General features: G+C 48.7%; 1 protein-coding gene across 4 annotated transcripts in view; it reads left to right on the forward strand.

The window, feature by feature from the left end:
• The window catches only part of actn4 (actinin, alpha 4), a 56,096-nt gene that overhangs the window by 26,034 nt on the left and 11,359 nt on the right, over positions 1 to 18,703 (forward strand). For 2 of the 4 annotated variants that reach the window (XM_064303645.1, XM_064303644.1), the window contains exons 2-8: positions 3,654 to 3,768; positions 4,510 to 4,629; positions 7,155 to 7,241; positions 9,799 to 9,886; positions 10,899 to 10,977; positions 11,164 to 11,245; positions 13,635 to 13,720. In XM_064303645.1, coding sequence (XP_064159715.1) covers positions 3,654 to 3,768; positions 4,510 to 4,629; positions 7,155 to 7,241; positions 9,799 to 9,886; positions 10,899 to 10,977; positions 11,164 to 11,245; positions 13,635 to 13,720 — 657 coding nt within the window. Of the gene's footprint in view, positions 1 to 3,653; positions 3,769 to 4,509; positions 4,630 to 7,154; positions 7,242 to 9,798; positions 9,887 to 10,898; positions 10,978 to 11,163; positions 11,246 to 12,220; positions 12,307 to 13,634; positions 13,721 to 18,703 lie in introns of all 4 variants that reach the window. The other 2 variants (XM_064303646.1, XM_064303643.1) reach the window with 1 other exon arrangement.

Here is an 18,703-nt window from a genome sequence, read left to right on the forward strand (position 1 = left end):
GAATCGCATGATGTCTCGGCCTATCGTGGAGAGGGCAAAAACAGTTTGTGTCTGCGGGACATTGAGGTCTTGTCTGCTCTGGAATGGCGGGGTGGGGGTTGGGGGGGGGTTATGGGGGGTGGGGGGGGGGCAGGTACGCCCCCCACCCCCGGAGTCGCTCATTCACTGCAGCTCACAGCACACAGGCCTCGGGCGCGGGCGTGTCCCCCTCCGCGCGGTTTGGGCTGTGTGCCGCTCCCATGCTAAATCCTCTACCTGCTGGAACATGCACAGATCTGTCCCAGCGCTCAGCAGCGCGCTAAAAGCAGAACTCTCGCGTCCGACCAAACGGCTGAGCGGCTCACAACTTATTTAATACCTCACGGAATGCTCGCGCTGGCGCTGTTCACACACACGACCGCAAACGCCGTCGGTCGGACGGAAATAACCGTGGCGCATGGCGTAGCCGTTGCGGGAAACTGTCCCGCCTGATCGTACTGCCGCTCGCTAACCCCCGCCGTCGAATGCGCTACGAAGCTACGCTCCCAATTTTAGCGACGAGCTTCATTTATAGTGGCCGCGAACTTAAGCTTATTTCTGCTCTGCTCTGATGTTCTGTGGTGCTTATCGTAAACTCAAAAAAGCGGCTGACTGAAGGGGGCGGGGGAGGGGGTGGGTTGTTAAAAGTGCAGGAGCCCCTGGTGCCGCGGCGGCGGCGGTGTGAGACGGTGTGCTGCGTGATCCGGGGGCTGTGGAGCGGGGCGTTCACCGTACCGGAAAAGCTGCTTTTAGGGCAGAGTGCGCGGAACAGCCTGTTTTCCCTGCGAGGGAGGGGGCGGAGCTCTCCCGTCCCCTGCCTAAAACACCGAGAGGAATTAAAGGTGACCGTGCGAGATGAGGATTAACACTGGGCGTTAAAGGGGTTAACACCCCTGCAGAAAGTGTGAGTGAGTGTGTGAGTGAGTCAGAGTGTGTGTGTGTGTGTGTGTGTGTGTGAGCTCATCGGTGAGAGAGTGTAAAGAGTAGGCTAGTGCCGAGCCCAGAGGCAAGAGTGACACACCTCAACAGAGTCATCTGTGGAATGTGTGACGGTTTGTGTGTGTGCATACATTCGTGTGCTGTGAATCTGTGTGTGTTCACGCAAGTTTCGTTTCCTCTACCCAGGTGTTTCTACGCCCGTGTGTATGTATGTGTACCTTTCAGTATTGGGTGTGTTAGAATAATGTGTGTGTTTGTGTGTGTGTGTGCGCGCATCTGTGCGTGTATGTATGTGTACTTTTCAGTATTGGGTGTGTTAGTATAATATGTGTGTTTGTGCAGAGAACGGGCATTGCTGATTTGTCAGCACAGGCATGGCACCTTTTAATTGGGTGATACGCCCCATGTGACGTATTTGAAGAGAAGTAACACACCCTGCATTGATGTGTGTGTGCGTGGAGGTAGGAGGTGTGGGCGGTTCCTGCACAGCGTTCCCGGTGAGGGAGTGGTGGAGAGAGTGCTGTCAATCAGACAGAGACAGAGACAGAGGCCTTTATTTGGTCACTTAGAGACTAGGGTAAATGGTGGATACGCTGTGCTGTACTGTGCCCACACTGAAGCGCACAGGCACCAAACTGGTCCCAGTGCGTTTTGTTGTGCTGGGGGAGTGTGATGTACGGCACAGGGCGCACAGGTGAGCCCCCCACACTGCGCCCCGTGCCCAGCGCCGCTGCAGTTCAGACGGGTGAGCCACCTCGCCCAGGCGCAGGGGACACGCCCGCCGCACGGCTCCGCTGGGGCCCGCTAACGCTCGCGCGGCAGCACCGCATCCTCCCCGCCGTCCGCACGCCGTCCTCACAACACGGCGTTGCCAGCGCGCTCTCCCCGGGGGGGTCTGGTGTCTATCTGCACACCGTGTGCCAGCACACACCTGGGCCTCGCGCTCTGCCCCTCCCCGCTCCCCAGGGCCTGACTGATGAGCCCGGGGAGCAGTAATTCAGCGAGCAGGCCAGAGAGAGGCTGCCCTAAATTAGCCTCCATCACGGCGGCTGTCACGGATAGAGCCCCGCTTATGAGGAAGGCACACCGCCATCCGTCTGTAAGCTGGGGAAACTGCAGCCATCATCTTCAATATGGCTCCCTCCCGCTTGTGTAGTAATAAACTGGGCTGGGCTACACCTCGTTAGTTTTTTGGCGTTCCGAAAAGATCAATGGCAGTGGAAACAGCGCTGACGAATTCCGCTCTATTACAAGTGTGACACACAGCCCGGTTTACAACCGCCCATTCGCCACACCGACCTGAGCCAGGTGACTTCAGCTTCCGTGTGAACTTCATTCAGTGCGCGCCATTAGTCACTCCGAACCGCTGTGAGGCAACAGGAAGCAGGCTGCTGACGGTGCAAAGGTCTGCCTGCCGCTGCCCTGGCCTCCCGCGCCTTCAGGGCCCCCGCGTTTCCGCTTTTCAGAGAACAGCAGGCGGAGGGGGGGGGTCACTGCGGTGGGTCTCCAGCCGTCTGAGACATCCCCCCCCCCTCCCCCCACGTCTGGCTGAGGCGCGTTTTCAATGGCTGCGTTCCCGTCCCACTCTGAGACGAACCGCCGGACGCTACCGCGCTACCTGTCGCCCAGCCCGGCTGCGCAGAGCCGTTCCTGCAGGAGAAGGGGCGGGGCTTTTGTCTGAGTGACAGGGTGGGGCTCTGCTGGAATGGGTGTGAAGGGGCTCGTTATGCGCCCGGCTGAATGGGGTCTTTGTGCGGTGGGAGCGGAGAGCCCGGCCCGCTGCCCAGTGTCCAGTCATAATGTTTTCACACTGCAGCAGAAGAGCTGCCGCCCCAGGCCTGGCAGAGAGGGCTGCTGGAGGGGGGGGGGGGGGGCGGGAGGGAGGGGGCTCGGGCCCTAAGTGCTGACCTTAGATCAGTTTTCAGCGGTGTTCCTGTCACGGGTGTTTGGAGGAGAATTTGGCTGGGCTTCTGTGATGGTGGATTGTATTTGAAGCTAGCTTAGCAGGGGAAACATGAGGTCAGAGGGTGTGAAAAAAATTGAGAGACTGGCACAGACAAGAACAGTGTTGCCATGGGGATGGGGTTGAGGACATGGAGTGGGGGTGTGGTGGGGCACGTGCGATGGAATACTTTGGCGGTCGAAGGAGTAGGAGCAGAGACTGAAGGACACAATCTGCGTCAGGGACTCCAGCAACCCTCGTCCCCACCAATGCAGGCTGACGTGACTGTACACACACGCAGACACACACACACTGGCACACAAGCAAACGCCACACACACTGAGCCCTACTTATCAGAAGCTATTCAAACACTCTGCAGCAGGACCTGCTGTTCCCTTGTGTACCTGTAGAGCTGTTGGGGCTCTAGCTGGTGGTGGCCCTGAAGCCTTCAGAGGTTTGGGGGTGTGGCCATCTTCAAAGACTCACCAATAAGTCGTTGATTTTATCCTCTCATAAAGGTTCACAGACAGGGTGGGAAATGTCAACCTGCCTTTGTTGGTTTCCCTTGATCCTCTGGGAGCTACTTTGAGTCCCATCATGCTCCTCTGTGACCTCTGACCTCATTAGAAGGGTGTGTGTGTGTGTGTATGTGTGGGACATGACTGCATTTTTCAGTCATTTTCTAGAATGGTAGTTTGTCTCTGACCGCCCCCCTCCCCTCTCTCTCTCCCTCCCTCCCTCCGTTTCTGCGCAGACATTCACGGCCTGGTGCAACTCCCACCTGAGGAAAGCCGGCACGCAGATCGAGAACATCGAGGAGGACTTCAGAGATGGGCTCAAGCTCATGCTCCTGCTGGAGGTCATCTCGGGTAAGCGGGCGCGGCCTGTCCCCGTCGTCACGGGCGACGCGATCAGCGTGACCGCCGCCGTTGCGGTGAGGTCAGCTTAGCGTGTCCAGCTTCTCTGCCCGCTGGTCCCGTGGAACGCTGGCCCAAACTGGGCAGCGCCCCGGGCAGCGCAGGCTCTCCGCAGTGGGGGCAGAGAGGGGCTCGGAGAGGTTACTGCGGCTCGCTGGCTCGGACGCACAGTCACGTCCAATCAGCACAGCAGAAATGGGAACGAATGCCAATCCTGTACATCCTTCCCAGGACTGATCCCCCCCCCCCCCATCCCTCCGCTTCTAGACTCAGGACTGTTAGTGTGTGCGTCTCAACTGGCGTTTCAGTAAGAATGGGAAAACATGCATCAGTCCTGTTGCGAAACGTAGTAACGTCTGGGAATGTTGTTTTTGCAAATTCTGGATCGGGGTTTGAAGGGGTCTTTGCTAATTGGCCACAGTTCAGAAAATGGAGGTTTAACATGGAATTGTTGTGTTATGCAATTTGACATGTTGTCTGCGATCATTGCGCAAGACGTACGTGGCTCATAAAGCGAACCCCGGTGGATTGTGGGTTTGTGAAATACTGCCCCTTTGATCTCAGTCTGCAGCCCCTCTCTGCTCAGGAATGTTTTGAAAGTTTAATTGCCATCTTGGGCTTTGATATTACAGTGGGAAACGTGAGGTGGTCGTAGAAGGCTAAGTGTGTGTGTGTGTGTTTTTGTGATTGCAGGGGAGAGGTTACCCAAGCCAGAGAGAGGCAAGATGAGAGTCCACAAGATCAACAACGTCAACAAAGCCCTGGACTTCATTGCCAGCAAGGGAGTCAAGCTGGTGTCCATCGGTGCTGAGGGTCAGTGTTCTGTCTGAGTATGCATCACGGACACGGACACGCACACACACACACACACACACACACACGCACACATGCACGCACGCGCACACACACACACACTTAAACATGCGTACACACATGCATGCACACACACATACATACACACACACACACACAGACACAGACACACACACACACACACACACACACAGACACCAGACACACTCTCTCACACACGTCTAGAATTAGAATGCAGTACATGAGGCTGCTGCTACCCACTGTGGTGAACATGCTAACCATGCCGTGACTAAGAGAGGCACACGCAGACATGCACACATTTGCATTTTTTCTCAGAACGTTTACACCAATGCACACACACACTGGGTCCCATCTCACTGCCAGAAACACACAGCCTTTTTCTGTCCTCACACACACACACGTGCACACATACATTCCCACACGCACAGAGATGCACACACACACACACACACACACACCCACATGCATGCACATACCTGCATATAAGCGCATGCACACAGATACACACACACATGTCCTCACTCACTCATGCCCACATGCATACACGCACACACACCTGCACATAAGCGCATGCACACAGACACACATTCACGCGCACGGCCACACACACTCACACACACACACATTCACACACTGTTTAGAAGGTGCAGGACTGTATGTTTGATAGCAGGTCTTGTAAAGGGGCCATAAATCTGGGAGAGTAATAAGTGTCTCTGCTCAGGTCTGACAGGGTGGGCATTGAACTTTACGGTGTGTGATCATGACAAACTGTCCCCTCTCTACACCCCCCCCCCCCCCCATCCGTTCCCTCTGCATGACTAAGCCCCTCCTCGCTCTCTCTGGAGCAGAGGTGCAGTCAGCCTCCGGAAACAGGGGCTGCTGCAGAGCAAGAGAGTGACTGAGGAGAAAAGAGCTACAGAGATGAGGCAAAGATACAGGCCAGGAAATGAACGATTGAACTTAATGCTGCGTGTTCTATGCCATGGCCACATTTACCGGCATTTCCTGCCACTAAAGCACCTTGAATTTGAATTGAGATTTGAATGTGAGCAGCAGAGAGCGAGGCGGGGGGAGTTAGGCTGAAGCTGCGCTCAGAGTAACTGCAGGAGCACAGCTGTGTGTCAGCTCGTCAGCTCTCCGCTCACTCCTGCGGTTCTGTGGTGTCTCCGGCTAACGAGGCGCGATTCTCACCTGCGTGGTGAGCGCGCTTTCCACACAGCCGCCCGCTCGGGTCCTGAGCAATCTGACGCATCATTATTTACTGAGAAGAAGGCGAAGAGTCAAACGGAAACCACTTGTTTCCTGGAACTGGTCAAATAGAAACTTGTTTAATTAAGTTTTTAATTCCGTGTAAAATTGATTGCGCTGCATCACTTGCTTGTTATATTTTCTGATAATGGAAATTTGTTAGATTAATATATCCAAATAACAAAGATAGTTATGGGTTAAATGGAGCTCTTGCAGATGTAGGGTAAAAATAAGACTCACTCCAGGAGTCCTGTTCAAACAGTAAGGAGGGGCACTTCCTGTCTAGCACTTCCTGCCCGCAGTCCCCATGGAAATTACCTTTTTGATCAAAAACTGCCTGTTGCATTGAATCTCAAAGGCCAGAGAATCCAGGCTCCTGTGTGGCTCGGTGTGTAGAGTTCTTATCACAGGCTCATGCTGGGACTTGTAGTCATGGTCAGGTGGCACAGCTGAAATTCCAGTAGCTGAATTGCCTGACTCGTGGACAAATTGGGGACAAACACAGGAAAAGAAAGTGTTAGAATACTTGAAAGGCCGGATAGCAGTTACCATTGAAACTGCAGTTGCAATTGTGAACGAATCCAGGCAATGCCACTCCATTTCTGTAAGTACTGTAGAGATTGTCCAGCTCCTAGAGGGTGAGGGTTTCGAGCAAATCCTCCATCCATGCAGCATGGAGCTCTCGCCTTTACTCCCACTAACCAGTCTGGGGCATTGGCTCCCACATGCTGGGGATGTACCAGCTGAGCAGTGAGCCGGTTTCACTGGCAGGCCCCTGGCCTCTGTGACTGGTCAGTTATGAAGCTAAAGGAGGACAAAGCAGAAACTCACAGCCACAGACCAACACTGCACACATTTTTACGCTGTGTGGATGGCATCAACAGAACACGCGATTGTTTATTTGTTCATTAAGGTGTGTGCAAGTGACGTGCAGTAGCTTTTGTTTCCAGACGCTGGGTAATGCGCTGTGTTAGTGTGTGGGCAGCAGGGGGAAGTGAAGGGTTTATGGCTAACGCTAAACATTATGGGTGTAACTGTACACAAAAACACACCGGTTTAATGGTACACACAGGTCTCAGTCCGGCACCACGGTTGGTGGTACATTTTTGGTTCAACAGAAAATGAAATGCGGAATGTAAAATTGCTTTGCGTTTGCAAACGCTGGCTGTAATTTGGTGGTGGGGCTGCGGGTCTGTGGGCGTGTCCCGGGCTGTCTGGACACACCCATCAGGCCGACCGCTTTGTTCTCTTCTCAGAAATCGTCGACGGAAACGCCAAGATGACCCTGGGCATGATCTGGACCATCATCCTGCGCTTCGCCATCCAGGACATCTCTGTGGAGGGTGAGTTCACCTCGCAGGCTAACAGGTTAACAGGCCTGCAGGTTCATAGGCTAACGGGCTCACAGGCTAACAGGCTCACAGGCTAACGGGCTCGCAGGCTCACAGCCATCAGGGGCCTATAACGGCATGGAGCTACTACGTGCAGTCTGTCACTTAGCCAATCAAAATACGCCACCCAATCCCTAGCAGTACAGTTTATTTCCTAGTATTTATTCAACTTTTTTGTTTTCCCTCCCCACCTTATTTCCTGGGAAGTGTGACTTTTCATGGTTTTTTTTTAGCCATGTTTTTTTCTCCCAAATTTAGAGAGCCCAGTCACACTTTTTACAGCAGTGATCTTGCCTATGTTGTCGATGTGGGAAAGTGCAGACAAGCGTGTGCTTTCTAGAAGTTCTCTGTTCTTGTTTCTTGTGTTATAGGCACTTTCTAAAATACATATCTTCTTAAATGAGAATAAAACAGTGGTATGTTATCATATTTTAATTTAGTTTGAGGTGATGATCTCTGCTTCATAAAATCGTTGAGCCGCCATAATCTTGGAATGAATTGCATTAAAAGTTTTCGAAAATTAATGATGTGGCAAAGCTGCTGTAATGATTGGCAGTTTATTCCTGACGCAGGAATAAACTGCTGTATTTGTTTATTTATAGTTTAGCAACGATCAGTTTCTTGCCATTGACATTATAAAAAAAAAGAGCGAAAAAATAGAAATTTTCTGGCCAAGTGAGTGGAGTGATCTGTGCAGCTCCCATGATAGTAAGTATGACTTGAGAATTCAGAATCCATATTTCAGTGTTAGCTGCTGCAGGGATTACTATATTTATAAATTTACCTTTAATGTGTTGAGCATAAATTAAGCACAAAGCAGAAGTTAGGAAATGCTAGGTACCCATGATGCTTTGCTGTGTTTGTAGAGCAGGGCAGGTAAGGCTCTATCTGCTTCCTCTAGGACTGTGTTGCTAGTAGCAAGTTCCTAGGAAACGAGATGGCCTTTAGGGTAGGCAAACAGCTGCGAACTTGGTTAAATGCAGTTGAACAGCTGTTTGTTAAAACAATGCATTTCTCATGAATGATAAATCTAATGTGAGTGGTCTTTGTTCAGGTTTTTAAATAACCGAATGTGTGTTAACTGGTGATCTGTTTTTACATAATGTTCTTGTTCCGGCATATCTAAAATCAATTTTTGGTTCTATTCTTTGGAAACTTTTTATTTTGTTGGTGTTCCTTCCCCAAGGCTGTTCTTTTCCCGACTCTGTGGAATTAAACTAGGTTTTGATTAACGCACTGAAAGATGCATTATTGGAAGTGAAGTGTGGCAGTTCACTTTTGCCTTCAGTGTGCTAGTCACACACTTTCCTCCTACTGTAAAGGCACAGTAAATGAGTTATTTTAGCTGATACATTTGCTAAAGCTATAAGCGTTCAGGCTGCTGCAACTGGAGCAGGGTGCTTTGTCATGATGTGGTGTACAAGTGCTTTCACACAGAAGATACGGTCTAGATATCTATATTTGGAACAGGACACACAGATCGTCTCTCCCCACCGCACATACAGGCAGACCGTCTCTTTGCAACACTTTCACCCTCTTGCGAAAATGGGTGCACACACGCATACACACACTCTCGTGCACGCACACACACACACACACACACACACACACGTGCACGCATACACGCACACACACAGGGCTCCTTGATTTGGGTAAAGTGAAATGGACACTGCAGTGTGATGGAAGGTAAAAGCTCTGGAGTGCAGTAGAGAGGAACCTCATCCCACTCAGGCTCCACGGCCTCCCGCAGCTCATAATGCAGCAGACCTGCCCCCACAGTCAGACCCGCACACACACACACACACACACACACACACACACACACAGATCCAGACCTGCCCCCACAGTCAGCCCCACACACACACACACAAATCTACCAGACCTTACACATACACTCTTTTTATTTTTTAGAACTTTTAATTCTGCATCCTTCATCGTCTCGCATTTCAGGTCTGTTAGTTGGATTTTAAAGTGCCCATCCAAGTTCATAACTAGCAATGCCATAACAAACAAGTTACCTGTATATTCCCAGTAAAATAATAAGACTGTTTATATTTAACCAAATTGTAAAATGGTGGTGTGTCATTCTTTAAAAGGAATCTCAAATTACATGTTTGCTATCTGCAGATAATACAAACATATGGTGACTAATGTAGACAAATTAGTCCTGATGTAGTCTCCACTTCTGTTTAATACAAAAAGGTATATTTGCATTCTTGCCTCAAGCTCCTATACGTCCCATACGTTGTTTTTGAAATGTTTGTCAAACTACTGATGCCTTGTTGTAAGTTTTGCAGAGCGAGGTAGAGTTCTGAAAAGATATGATTTGGAACTTTAAAAAATATTTTTTTAAAACATAGGCTGTATTTACTGCCGTTCTGCGTGCCTTGCTAAGGCTAACGGAAAGAAAAGGAAGGCAAACGATCATGTCAGCAATCTTTTTTTCCCTTTCTCCATCTCTCTCTCTCTCTCTCTCTCTCCCCATCTCTCTCTCTCTCTCTCTCTCCAGAGACCTCTGCGAAGGAGGGGCTGCTGCTGTGGTGTCAGAGGAAAACTGCTCCTTACAAGAACGTCAACGTGCAGAACTTCCACATCAGGTGCGGTACTGTCACTCGGCAACGCCACAGCCAATCAGAGCCTCTCCGGGACGGGAGGCCCTGGAATACAGGGCTATAATCCGAATACCGAGCTCCGACTTGCCGTTTCCCTGGCAGCGTGTTATGATAGATACAGGAATTAGAAACCGGACTCTGTCGAGGGGTCATTCTGCGATTTTTAACAGACGGAAGCGCACTGCAGTCTTTCATTTTTATTACCAACCCACTCCAAACACGTATAAGTCAACTGGGGAGGCCTGCAGTTTTCATAAAGGAGGATATTTTTTGAAAGCTTCAGCTGGTCAACTGGAAACACTGTCCCCTCCTGGTTGTTCAGTGTACATGCAGCTGGTAGCAGTGCCGTAGAGAGCCGGCCATGGGGCCAGTAATCCTGCTTGTTTTCATTCCTCCCCTATAATCAGGGACAGATTTAAACGTGACACATCAGGTGAGCGTAATCTCTGGCCAATCAGGGATAAATGGTAAATGGACTACATTTATATAGCGCTTTTATCCAAAGCGCTTTACAATGAATGCTTCTCATTCACCCATTCACCACACTTTGACACGCCCAGGGCGGGGGATCGAACCGGCAACCCTCCGACTGCCAGACAAACCACTCTTACCTCCTGAGCCATGTCGCCCCATTATCAGACATGATCAGACTGTAGACGATCAGGCAGAAGCGAAAGCCAGCAGCGCTGCTGACGGCGAGGGGCCAGATCTGTGTGTCCGTAGCACGGAGTTAGCGGAGCTTGATGCATGTGTGCTTGTGATTACAGTCCGCACATTCCTGGCTGCGTGCGTGTGACTCTGTCTCTCATGCGTTCTGTAACTTGGCACATGGCATAAGCAGGCTCTTTTTCCAGTCATAAATCTGCGCTGGTGCAGCTGCGTTCCCTCGCCCAGCGCTGCGCTCTCGCTCTCCGAGCTGCTTCCTGTTCTGCGTCCGCGGCTGGAATGTGTCACAGGCTCATGTCTGTCTGTGTGTGTGTGTCTGTCTCTCTCTCAGCTGGAAGGATGGCCTGGCCTTCAATGCTCTGATCCACAGACACAGGCCTGAACTCATCGACTATGAGAAACTGAGAAAGGTTAGATCACATGCACACACCCATGCACTCACACGCTCTTACTCACACACACGCTCACACACACACACCCCCCCTCAAGAACACCCTGTTTGAACCCACAATGAAATGCAGCTGCTTAATTTGAAATGAAGCTTCTGTGCAGTGCCGGTTTTGATGGGGCTGGCTTGTTCTCTCTCTCTGCTTTAGGATGATCCCGTGACTAACCTGAACAATGCCTTTGAGGTGGCAGAGAAGTACCTGGACATTCCCAAAATGTTGGATGCAGAAGGTACAGCCCCCCTGACCACCCCCCCCCCCCTCTGTGTGCTGCTGTGGCTGTCTCCTTCACCGTCCTCCTGTCTTTCCAGTGTGTGTCTGTCAGTTTGTCTGGCGTGGGTGAGCATTGTGTGTGTGCTGTGGGTTCAGTGTGTGTGACCTTAGGGCCCTGACCCTGACTGTGTATGTGTGTCTCGTCATGTCAGTTGTTTTATTCAGCAGTGTGTTACTTTTGCGTGCGTTTGTGCGTTTGCGTGTTTGTCACTGTGTCTATTCTGTGTATGTGTACAGAGCTCTCATCTTGTGTCCCAGATCTGTGGCATGACCAGAATGCACTTCGCCCGTTATGTCACCAAATGGATATTCTCCCCCCGATAGCCAGCACTGAACAAATATCAGTTACGCAGTAGCAAACTGAACACTGACCCACCAACTGTGGGCCCAAACTCAAACTGAAACTTACGGAAAATTCCCAAAAAATATTAATAAGAACACACCCCCCCCCCCCCAGTCACACCCCACACACACACACACACACACACACACACACACACACACACACACACACACACACACACACACATCAATGTTGTGTAGAGGCTCTGTACACAGAAATAGAACTGCTAGATGGGTCTACTCTATAAAACGGATTATTATATGTTTGGAAGGGCTGGACAGCCTGTGTCATAAGTACTGGACGTCCTCCTGTGTGTAAAACGGCTTTTATTTTAACAAACCGTCCTGTGTCATTCTTTGATGTGAATTGTAGACGTTGTTGCTGTCCAGGTAGCTGTGTCTGTTTTGTCTGTGCGTCTGTCCATGCGGTTGTAGGCAGATAGACACACAGCCTTGGAGGAAGTCCATGTAGGCCCATCTAGTGATTCTGTCTCGGTGTACGTCTTTTCCTTTCTGTCATTCGCACGTCTGTCTCCGAGCACGTCCATGCGTCCTGTCTGTCTGTCTGTGCGTAACTGTGGTTTCCCTGCAGACATTGTGAACACTGCCCGTCCGGATGAGAAAGCCATAATGACCTATGTGTCCAGTTTCTACCATGCCTTCTCTGGAGCCCAGAAGGTACCCCCTCCCCCCTGGCCGCTCCCATCCCATCCCCGCTGCTCTCCAGCATGGCTTTCTCCTCCAGCATTGGGATGGGCTGGTGGGGGTGCGCTGCCCACGGCCCCCCCCTCCCTCACAGGACGCCTGCACCACCACCACCAAAAATCAGCGTTCTATACAGGACTGGCCCATCTCTCACAGTGCTCTCTCCACCCAGAACAGAACCTCTCTCCTCTCGACTTAGGGTTCTAGGTTCTACGTTTAGGGTTCTACAGTGGCTGGAGGTCTCACCTCCCAATTATCAGGACTGTGTGTTCAAATCCTAGTTTTTGAATCTTTTTTTTTTTGACTGAACACGTTAAAAAAAAAAAAAAAAAAAAACCAGTTATGACAATATGGTCAAATTCTGCCTGTAGATGTAATCTAAAACCATACTGCAGGCTTTCGTAGATGAGGGTTTATTCTCAGCGTAGACAGTGATTTAAAAAGCAGGCTGTGTTCCGCTCCTCCAGCAGACCCCTGCTGCGTTCAGGACTCTGCTGCGCTCAGCCCCCTTGGCTGTGGCCTGGTGTATACGTTTGTTTCTCCTGACGTGGAGGTGCACTCCGGCACCCCGTCATAATGCAGCCTCTCTCCGGGGCGGGGGCCAGAAACAGCTGCTGTGACGCACGGCCTGCTCTCCGTCTCATTAAGATGTTGTTGAAGGGAGCCGGTCCCGGGGGGGGGAGCGATTTCAGAAGCAAACCGCTCACTCCTCCTGGTCCCGGCAGCGTGGATACGGGCCCGGTGCCAGAGAGCGATGCTGTCACATGCAAACAAACCAGTTTGCTTAAAGCCCGCGGTAGCTTATCCAGTCTTAAACGGCTTCCGCAATTTGTTAATGAAACCGTGGATTTGAATCAACATTTTTTTTTTACAACTCTGCAGAAGAGGAGGTTTCATCGTAGTAGGGAGAGAGGTTTTTTTCTGTAGGTACCAAGTGAATGCCCCGCCCCCCCAATCCTACCGTGGGCCCTATTGGCCAGGAGTGGTGCGTGTGGGCGTGTCCGGTGGGTGGAGGCGGGTCCTGACCCCAACCAGCAGCACTGCTCGCGGTGGGACACTCCCCCCCTGGAGGCGGGGCCTCTCTGACTGATCACCGCCAACCCGCAGAGGCTCCTCCCCCTCCCCCCCCACCACCACCCCCGCGAAAGGGTGGGCGGGCCTGGGGAGCCCTCCTCTCTATCCCTCCGCAGGGTGACGGGGCAGCTTTGCTTCACCGTTTCTTTTCTCTTCTCTCTCCCCCCTCCCCTCCCCCTCCCCCCCCCCCCCCCGCGCTCTCTCGCTCTCCCGCCTCGCTGCCGCAGACATCGTGGGCACCCTGCGGCCCGACGAGAAGGCCATCATGACATACGTGTCCTGCTTCTATCACGCCTTCTCGGGTGCGCAGAAGGTGAGCGCTGCCTTTCACCTTTCACCTCTGACCTCGGGCGGGGAAGGGCTGCTGCAGGAGGTGGGGGTCAAGGGGGGGAGGTTGGGTGGGGTGCTGCCCTCCGAACAGCAAGGTGTACGGGTTCTGCTTTCTGCTTTCTTTCCCAATCAGAAATGATCTCGCATCGCCATTCCCTCACACACTCGCTTCATTTTTGTGTACTATGTTGATATCCTGTTCATGTACAGTGGTTTAGGGTTCCATTTGGCACTTCCACCGCCAGAGATCTTCCTGGCAGAGGCAAAATTTGTATGTGTTTTTTTGTTTTATTTTTCCACAGAAACTAATTGTTGTTCGCACAACCACCAACCAGGTGGCAAAAGTGAGCTCTCAAATCCAGTTCTGACCGTTAACACTTCGACCACGGGACTCAAGAACAAACTAGAACAGTGGCTTGCAGTCGAATTACCACCACGTTTATTTTAACGGGAAAGAGAGGAAATACGTTAGTGACAATCTGTAAATAGGGAAAGGCTATTCTTGTTACCCATAACATTTTTGTGTGTATTTGAGTGAAATTCACATTTATAAGCTATTGTTCGTAGAACTTCGTGATCAGACTGTCAAACCTAATAGTCAGATAGTTTTCAGCACAGTCTAGGCTATAGGCTAATGTCATCTATGTTAGTTTCTCTTAAAATATAGGGGAGAGTTGGTATAAATGTAGCGCATAATAAATGTAATACAGTGAATAACTCTTGGAACACTACTGCTATAGTAGCCTTTTTGAGACTGTAATTCAGCAATCAACGCTATCAGGTCTACCAAATGATTAATGGAAATGAAACCCGGTCACACGCATTTTCAGTAAACACATAGCAGATTTGTCTGTATAGTAGGCTGTTTGCTTTTAATATTTGTTTTTTTTGGTTTTGGTTTTTAATGCGTGAATAGGCTATGGCTACATTAATTTAACCTTTCATTTATCTTTATGTAAGATAACCTCGCCTTGTTCAAAATGAATTGGTCTGTTACATGATACTTGCATCCTTTTGCAGTGCTGTAGAACAATAAACATAAGCTTAATCACAGGTCACTACATTGTCCTCCAGTCATTCTGCAGAACGCATAGCAGTAGGCTCCTTGTACGTTTCGATGTAGTTACAATAATGGTAGTAAAAATACAGCATAACTTATCCAACTCGATTTGGTTACGAACATAAATGAAACTGGTAATGACTACTGACATGTCTGAGCTGTTTGGGGGAAAAAAAATTCATAGTGAGTAAATGAACAAAATCCAATAACTGTTACATTTATACTGACTCTCTCCTATATCTGCAATAAGTATACAGTAAAGTTGTTTTTTAATTTAGGGATAAATTTATGGGATAAATTTCCCATAGTTGTCTCTCCTCTGTGAGCGTCTAGTTTATCGAATAGGGGAAATGAGCAATTATTTAAATTATTGAAATAAACGATTCTTTTAATATATATGTGCGCTGACAAAAGATGCCAGTGAGCAAGGAGAAAGTGAAACCTGGCTCCATGATATTTTTAATTAGTTCTTAGATTTTTTATTCTATGGTTTTTGCTGGCAGAGGTCTAATAAAGCATGGTTCTTAACATGTACAATGATTTTAAAATGGTAATAAAAGTCTTCTTGTTTACTTTAAAGTAACAGCTCAGCTGACCCCTCCTATGGGCACAACGACCTCGAAGAGCAGTTATTCCTTTGAAAATATTCAGTTTGAAGTCAAAATGCGCCCTTCACGTTAGCAATTGAATTAAATCATCACCCAAAGTTAACAGACAGTATCAAGTTGTTCTTTTGAAAATGCTGTTATCCTTGCGCAAGCAACTCCTGGCAATCACATAGATGATGAAAATGGGGCCCAACTGACCCAGTCTTCCCTACAGTTGCAAATACTTTACTAAAGGTGTTTAGACGTTAAAAACCTTATTTCCGCCCCTGCCACACTGTACTCCAACACTAGAAATGCAATAGCTATCCTTCTCCTTCCATGACTTTTCCTGAATGTTTGGGCTTAAAGTCACTGCGTTTGTACCATTTTCTTCAACCCACCCGAGACAATAGGCAGCGTGGTTTGGTACCCAGCCAGGTGCTCTCCTCTGGCACGCTGTTGAGCTACTGACCGACACTCTCACAGTGTTAATTACCACTCTTACAGTGTTAATTCAACTCTTAACAGATAACATTTGGCTCGACATTCCAGAGTGGGATTATCTCGTTTGCAAAATAATTAAATTTTAGCCTAGATTTCAGTCTTTTCCAGGATATAAATCATAAGAAAAATATTAAATTACACCAGCCTTATCCTGTACAGGGTTACCGTATGTCCTGGAAAACCTGTTTTTTTTTTTTTTTTTTTTTTGATGGGGGTCATGGAAAATGAGAGTTGCCAAAATGTCCTAGAAATTATGCTGTCCTGGGACATATTTTAGTGTAATATTATAAGCCAAAAACCCTTTGGAATTGTAATCTCCCCTACGGCAATCCATCCCTCTAGATTCGCAATGGCAACCTCATACCACCCCTGGAAATCTATGGCAGGCAGTTTAAGCTTTTATTCAACTAGTTTTGATATAAAAAAATTCTGTTTCAACTAGTTCTAATGTTAATGAGCTTCATTTACGTGTCAGTGAAGGCGGAGTAACATGGGCGTGGTGACTTTCTTAAAGGGCCAAGCACCAAAAGGGAAAAACACAAAAGAAATTGTTCTATGATAACCTCGGGAGAGTGGAACAAGTTGAGTTGCTTTATGATTATACCCTTCGCATATAATTATGGCTTTTAAATGCAGAGCTGAACATGCAAATAGGCTGCATGTTCTCAAGAGTTGTGCTTGTGTCTTGCCCTTCTAGTAGAAAACAATGAGAGGCAAAAATAACTAGCGCCATTTTAAATGCATTATCTTACTTTGCCACAAATGCATTAATGTGAAATTAATTAATCTGTTGGTCAGTCTGATATAATTTTGTCAAATGAAAGTTGCTACATACTTAAAAGTCACGAGTCAGAGGAATCATGGGAAGTGCTCCGTAAACGGCAAGCTAAGAGTTTGGCTACCGTAGTGTAATTTGTGAAATTTAAAAATACAGTTATTAGTTACATATTTATGAGTTTGCATAGACCCAAGTGCATTGGTTAATAGTTAATCATACTAAGGATTTTTAAAATTGAATTATTGTCTGCCTTTCTTAAACCTTAGTTGTCAGATAAAGAGTTGTGCTCAGTTATAGTCAATGAATAAAATATTCCCTATTCGTTTAAATGTGGCTTTTATTCAAACGACAAAGAACTGAAGTGATGTATGGACCTGTCTTTTTTTACATTCCAAGTTTCTTACCTCCTAAAATTCATGAAGTAGGGGAAATGGGATTATCCTGCAATGAGGCTGTTGTGAAGATATATAGCCTAACTGGGAATGTCATGTTTTATCACCAGAAAGAAAAAATAATTCTCTGAATTGGTTATCTGTCTATGAAATGCACCAAAAACAATTGGGTCTTAATAAAAAATGTAATCACACTGAAGGCAATATTGCACACTTTATTACAAGCATAACTCACTGCAAAATGCTTTAGATGTTAATCGGTTCATAGCCTGTTTATTCATACTTTCGTATAGATTTTTACGTGTGGTGTAAAGCATTTTGGTTTTTCAGAGACACGCGTATTGCTCCAACTAGGGTGATTACACGGAAGAGAGAACCAATTTTTGGTTCGCTCTCTGTTGCCCCCTACTGTCAGAAACCCGCATGTATTTCCCTCCGGCCGGCAGAACCTCTGCTGTAGAGGCAAATGCGTAAAATGAAACCCTAAACCACTGTACCTTTTACAGCTGTGTGTGAAAAAAGTTTGTTTGTGAATCTGCTGGTGTGGTAACGCTGTCCCATGATGTCTCCATTGCAGCGGTAGTTTGTCCCGTAGAGATTCCCAGATGAGTTGGACCGGTACAGCGGTACTGAATGTTGACTTGTGTGTTTCTAAACAGTTTGCAGTTAGCATGTTTTTCTTAGGCACATGCAGCACCGAGACTAACCTGAGCTGGAGTTAGGTTGCATACTGCCCTGTGTGTAGAAAGGGTAGTATTTGCGCAACCTGTGTGCATGTGTGTGCGTGTGTGCGTGCGTGCGTGTGTGTGTTTGTGTGTGTGTGTGTGTGTGTGTGTTTGAGAGCGCACGTTTGTTTGCTTGTGAGTGTGTATGGTTTGAGTGCATGTTTGTGTGAGAGTGTGTGTGTTGGAGTGCATGTTTTGTGTGAGGTGTGGTGCGTGTGAGTGCATGTTTGATGAGCGCGTGTTGTGCGTGTGAGTGATGTTTGTGTGAGTGTGTGTGCGTGAGAGTGCATGTTTGTGTGAGTGTGTGTTTGAGTGCATGTTTGTGTGAGAGTGTGTGTGCGTGTGAGTGTGTGTTTGAGTGCATGTTTGTGTGAGAGTGTGTGCGCGTGTGAGTGCATGTTTGTGTGAGAGTGTGTGTGCGTGTGAGTGCATGTTTGTGTGAGAGTGTGTGTGCGTGTGAGTGCATGTTTGTGTGAGAGTGTGTGTGCGTGTACACGGCCGTGCACAGTGGCTGAGTGGAGTGTTCAGTAGTTTGTTCACTAGTCACAGGATTTGTGTGTGTGTGGCACTTTTGGCCTACCAGCCCTATGAGCGTAGCACGTTACCTGCACTATGGAGTGGGGTTCAGTGTTGAAGTGCTTATTAACACTCATGTGAGCTGAGCATGTGAGCACACATGCCTTCACCTTTCGTTAATTCAGTCTACACTAGCTGCTGTGAACCACTGGCGGTCTTGTGTCCCCGTTCTGCTGTATGCTTATGAAGTCAGGCATGATGTGAGGGCTCCAGCTGTCAGGTCCTGTGTTTTGTCTCTTCAGAAGCTGACCGTTAGCATTGGGTGCAGTTCTTACAATGCTCTCTCTCTTTCTCTTTCTCTGTCTCTGTCTCTCTCCTCTCTCTGTCTCTCGCTCTCTCTCCCC

Source organism: Anguilla rostrata, chromosome 12 (genome assembly GCF_018555375.3).
Source record: "Anguilla rostrata isolate EN2019 chromosome 12, ASM1855537v3, whole genome shotgun sequence".
NCBI classification, from domain to species: domain Eukaryota; kingdom Metazoa; phylum Chordata; class Actinopteri; order Anguilliformes; family Anguillidae; genus Anguilla; species Anguilla rostrata.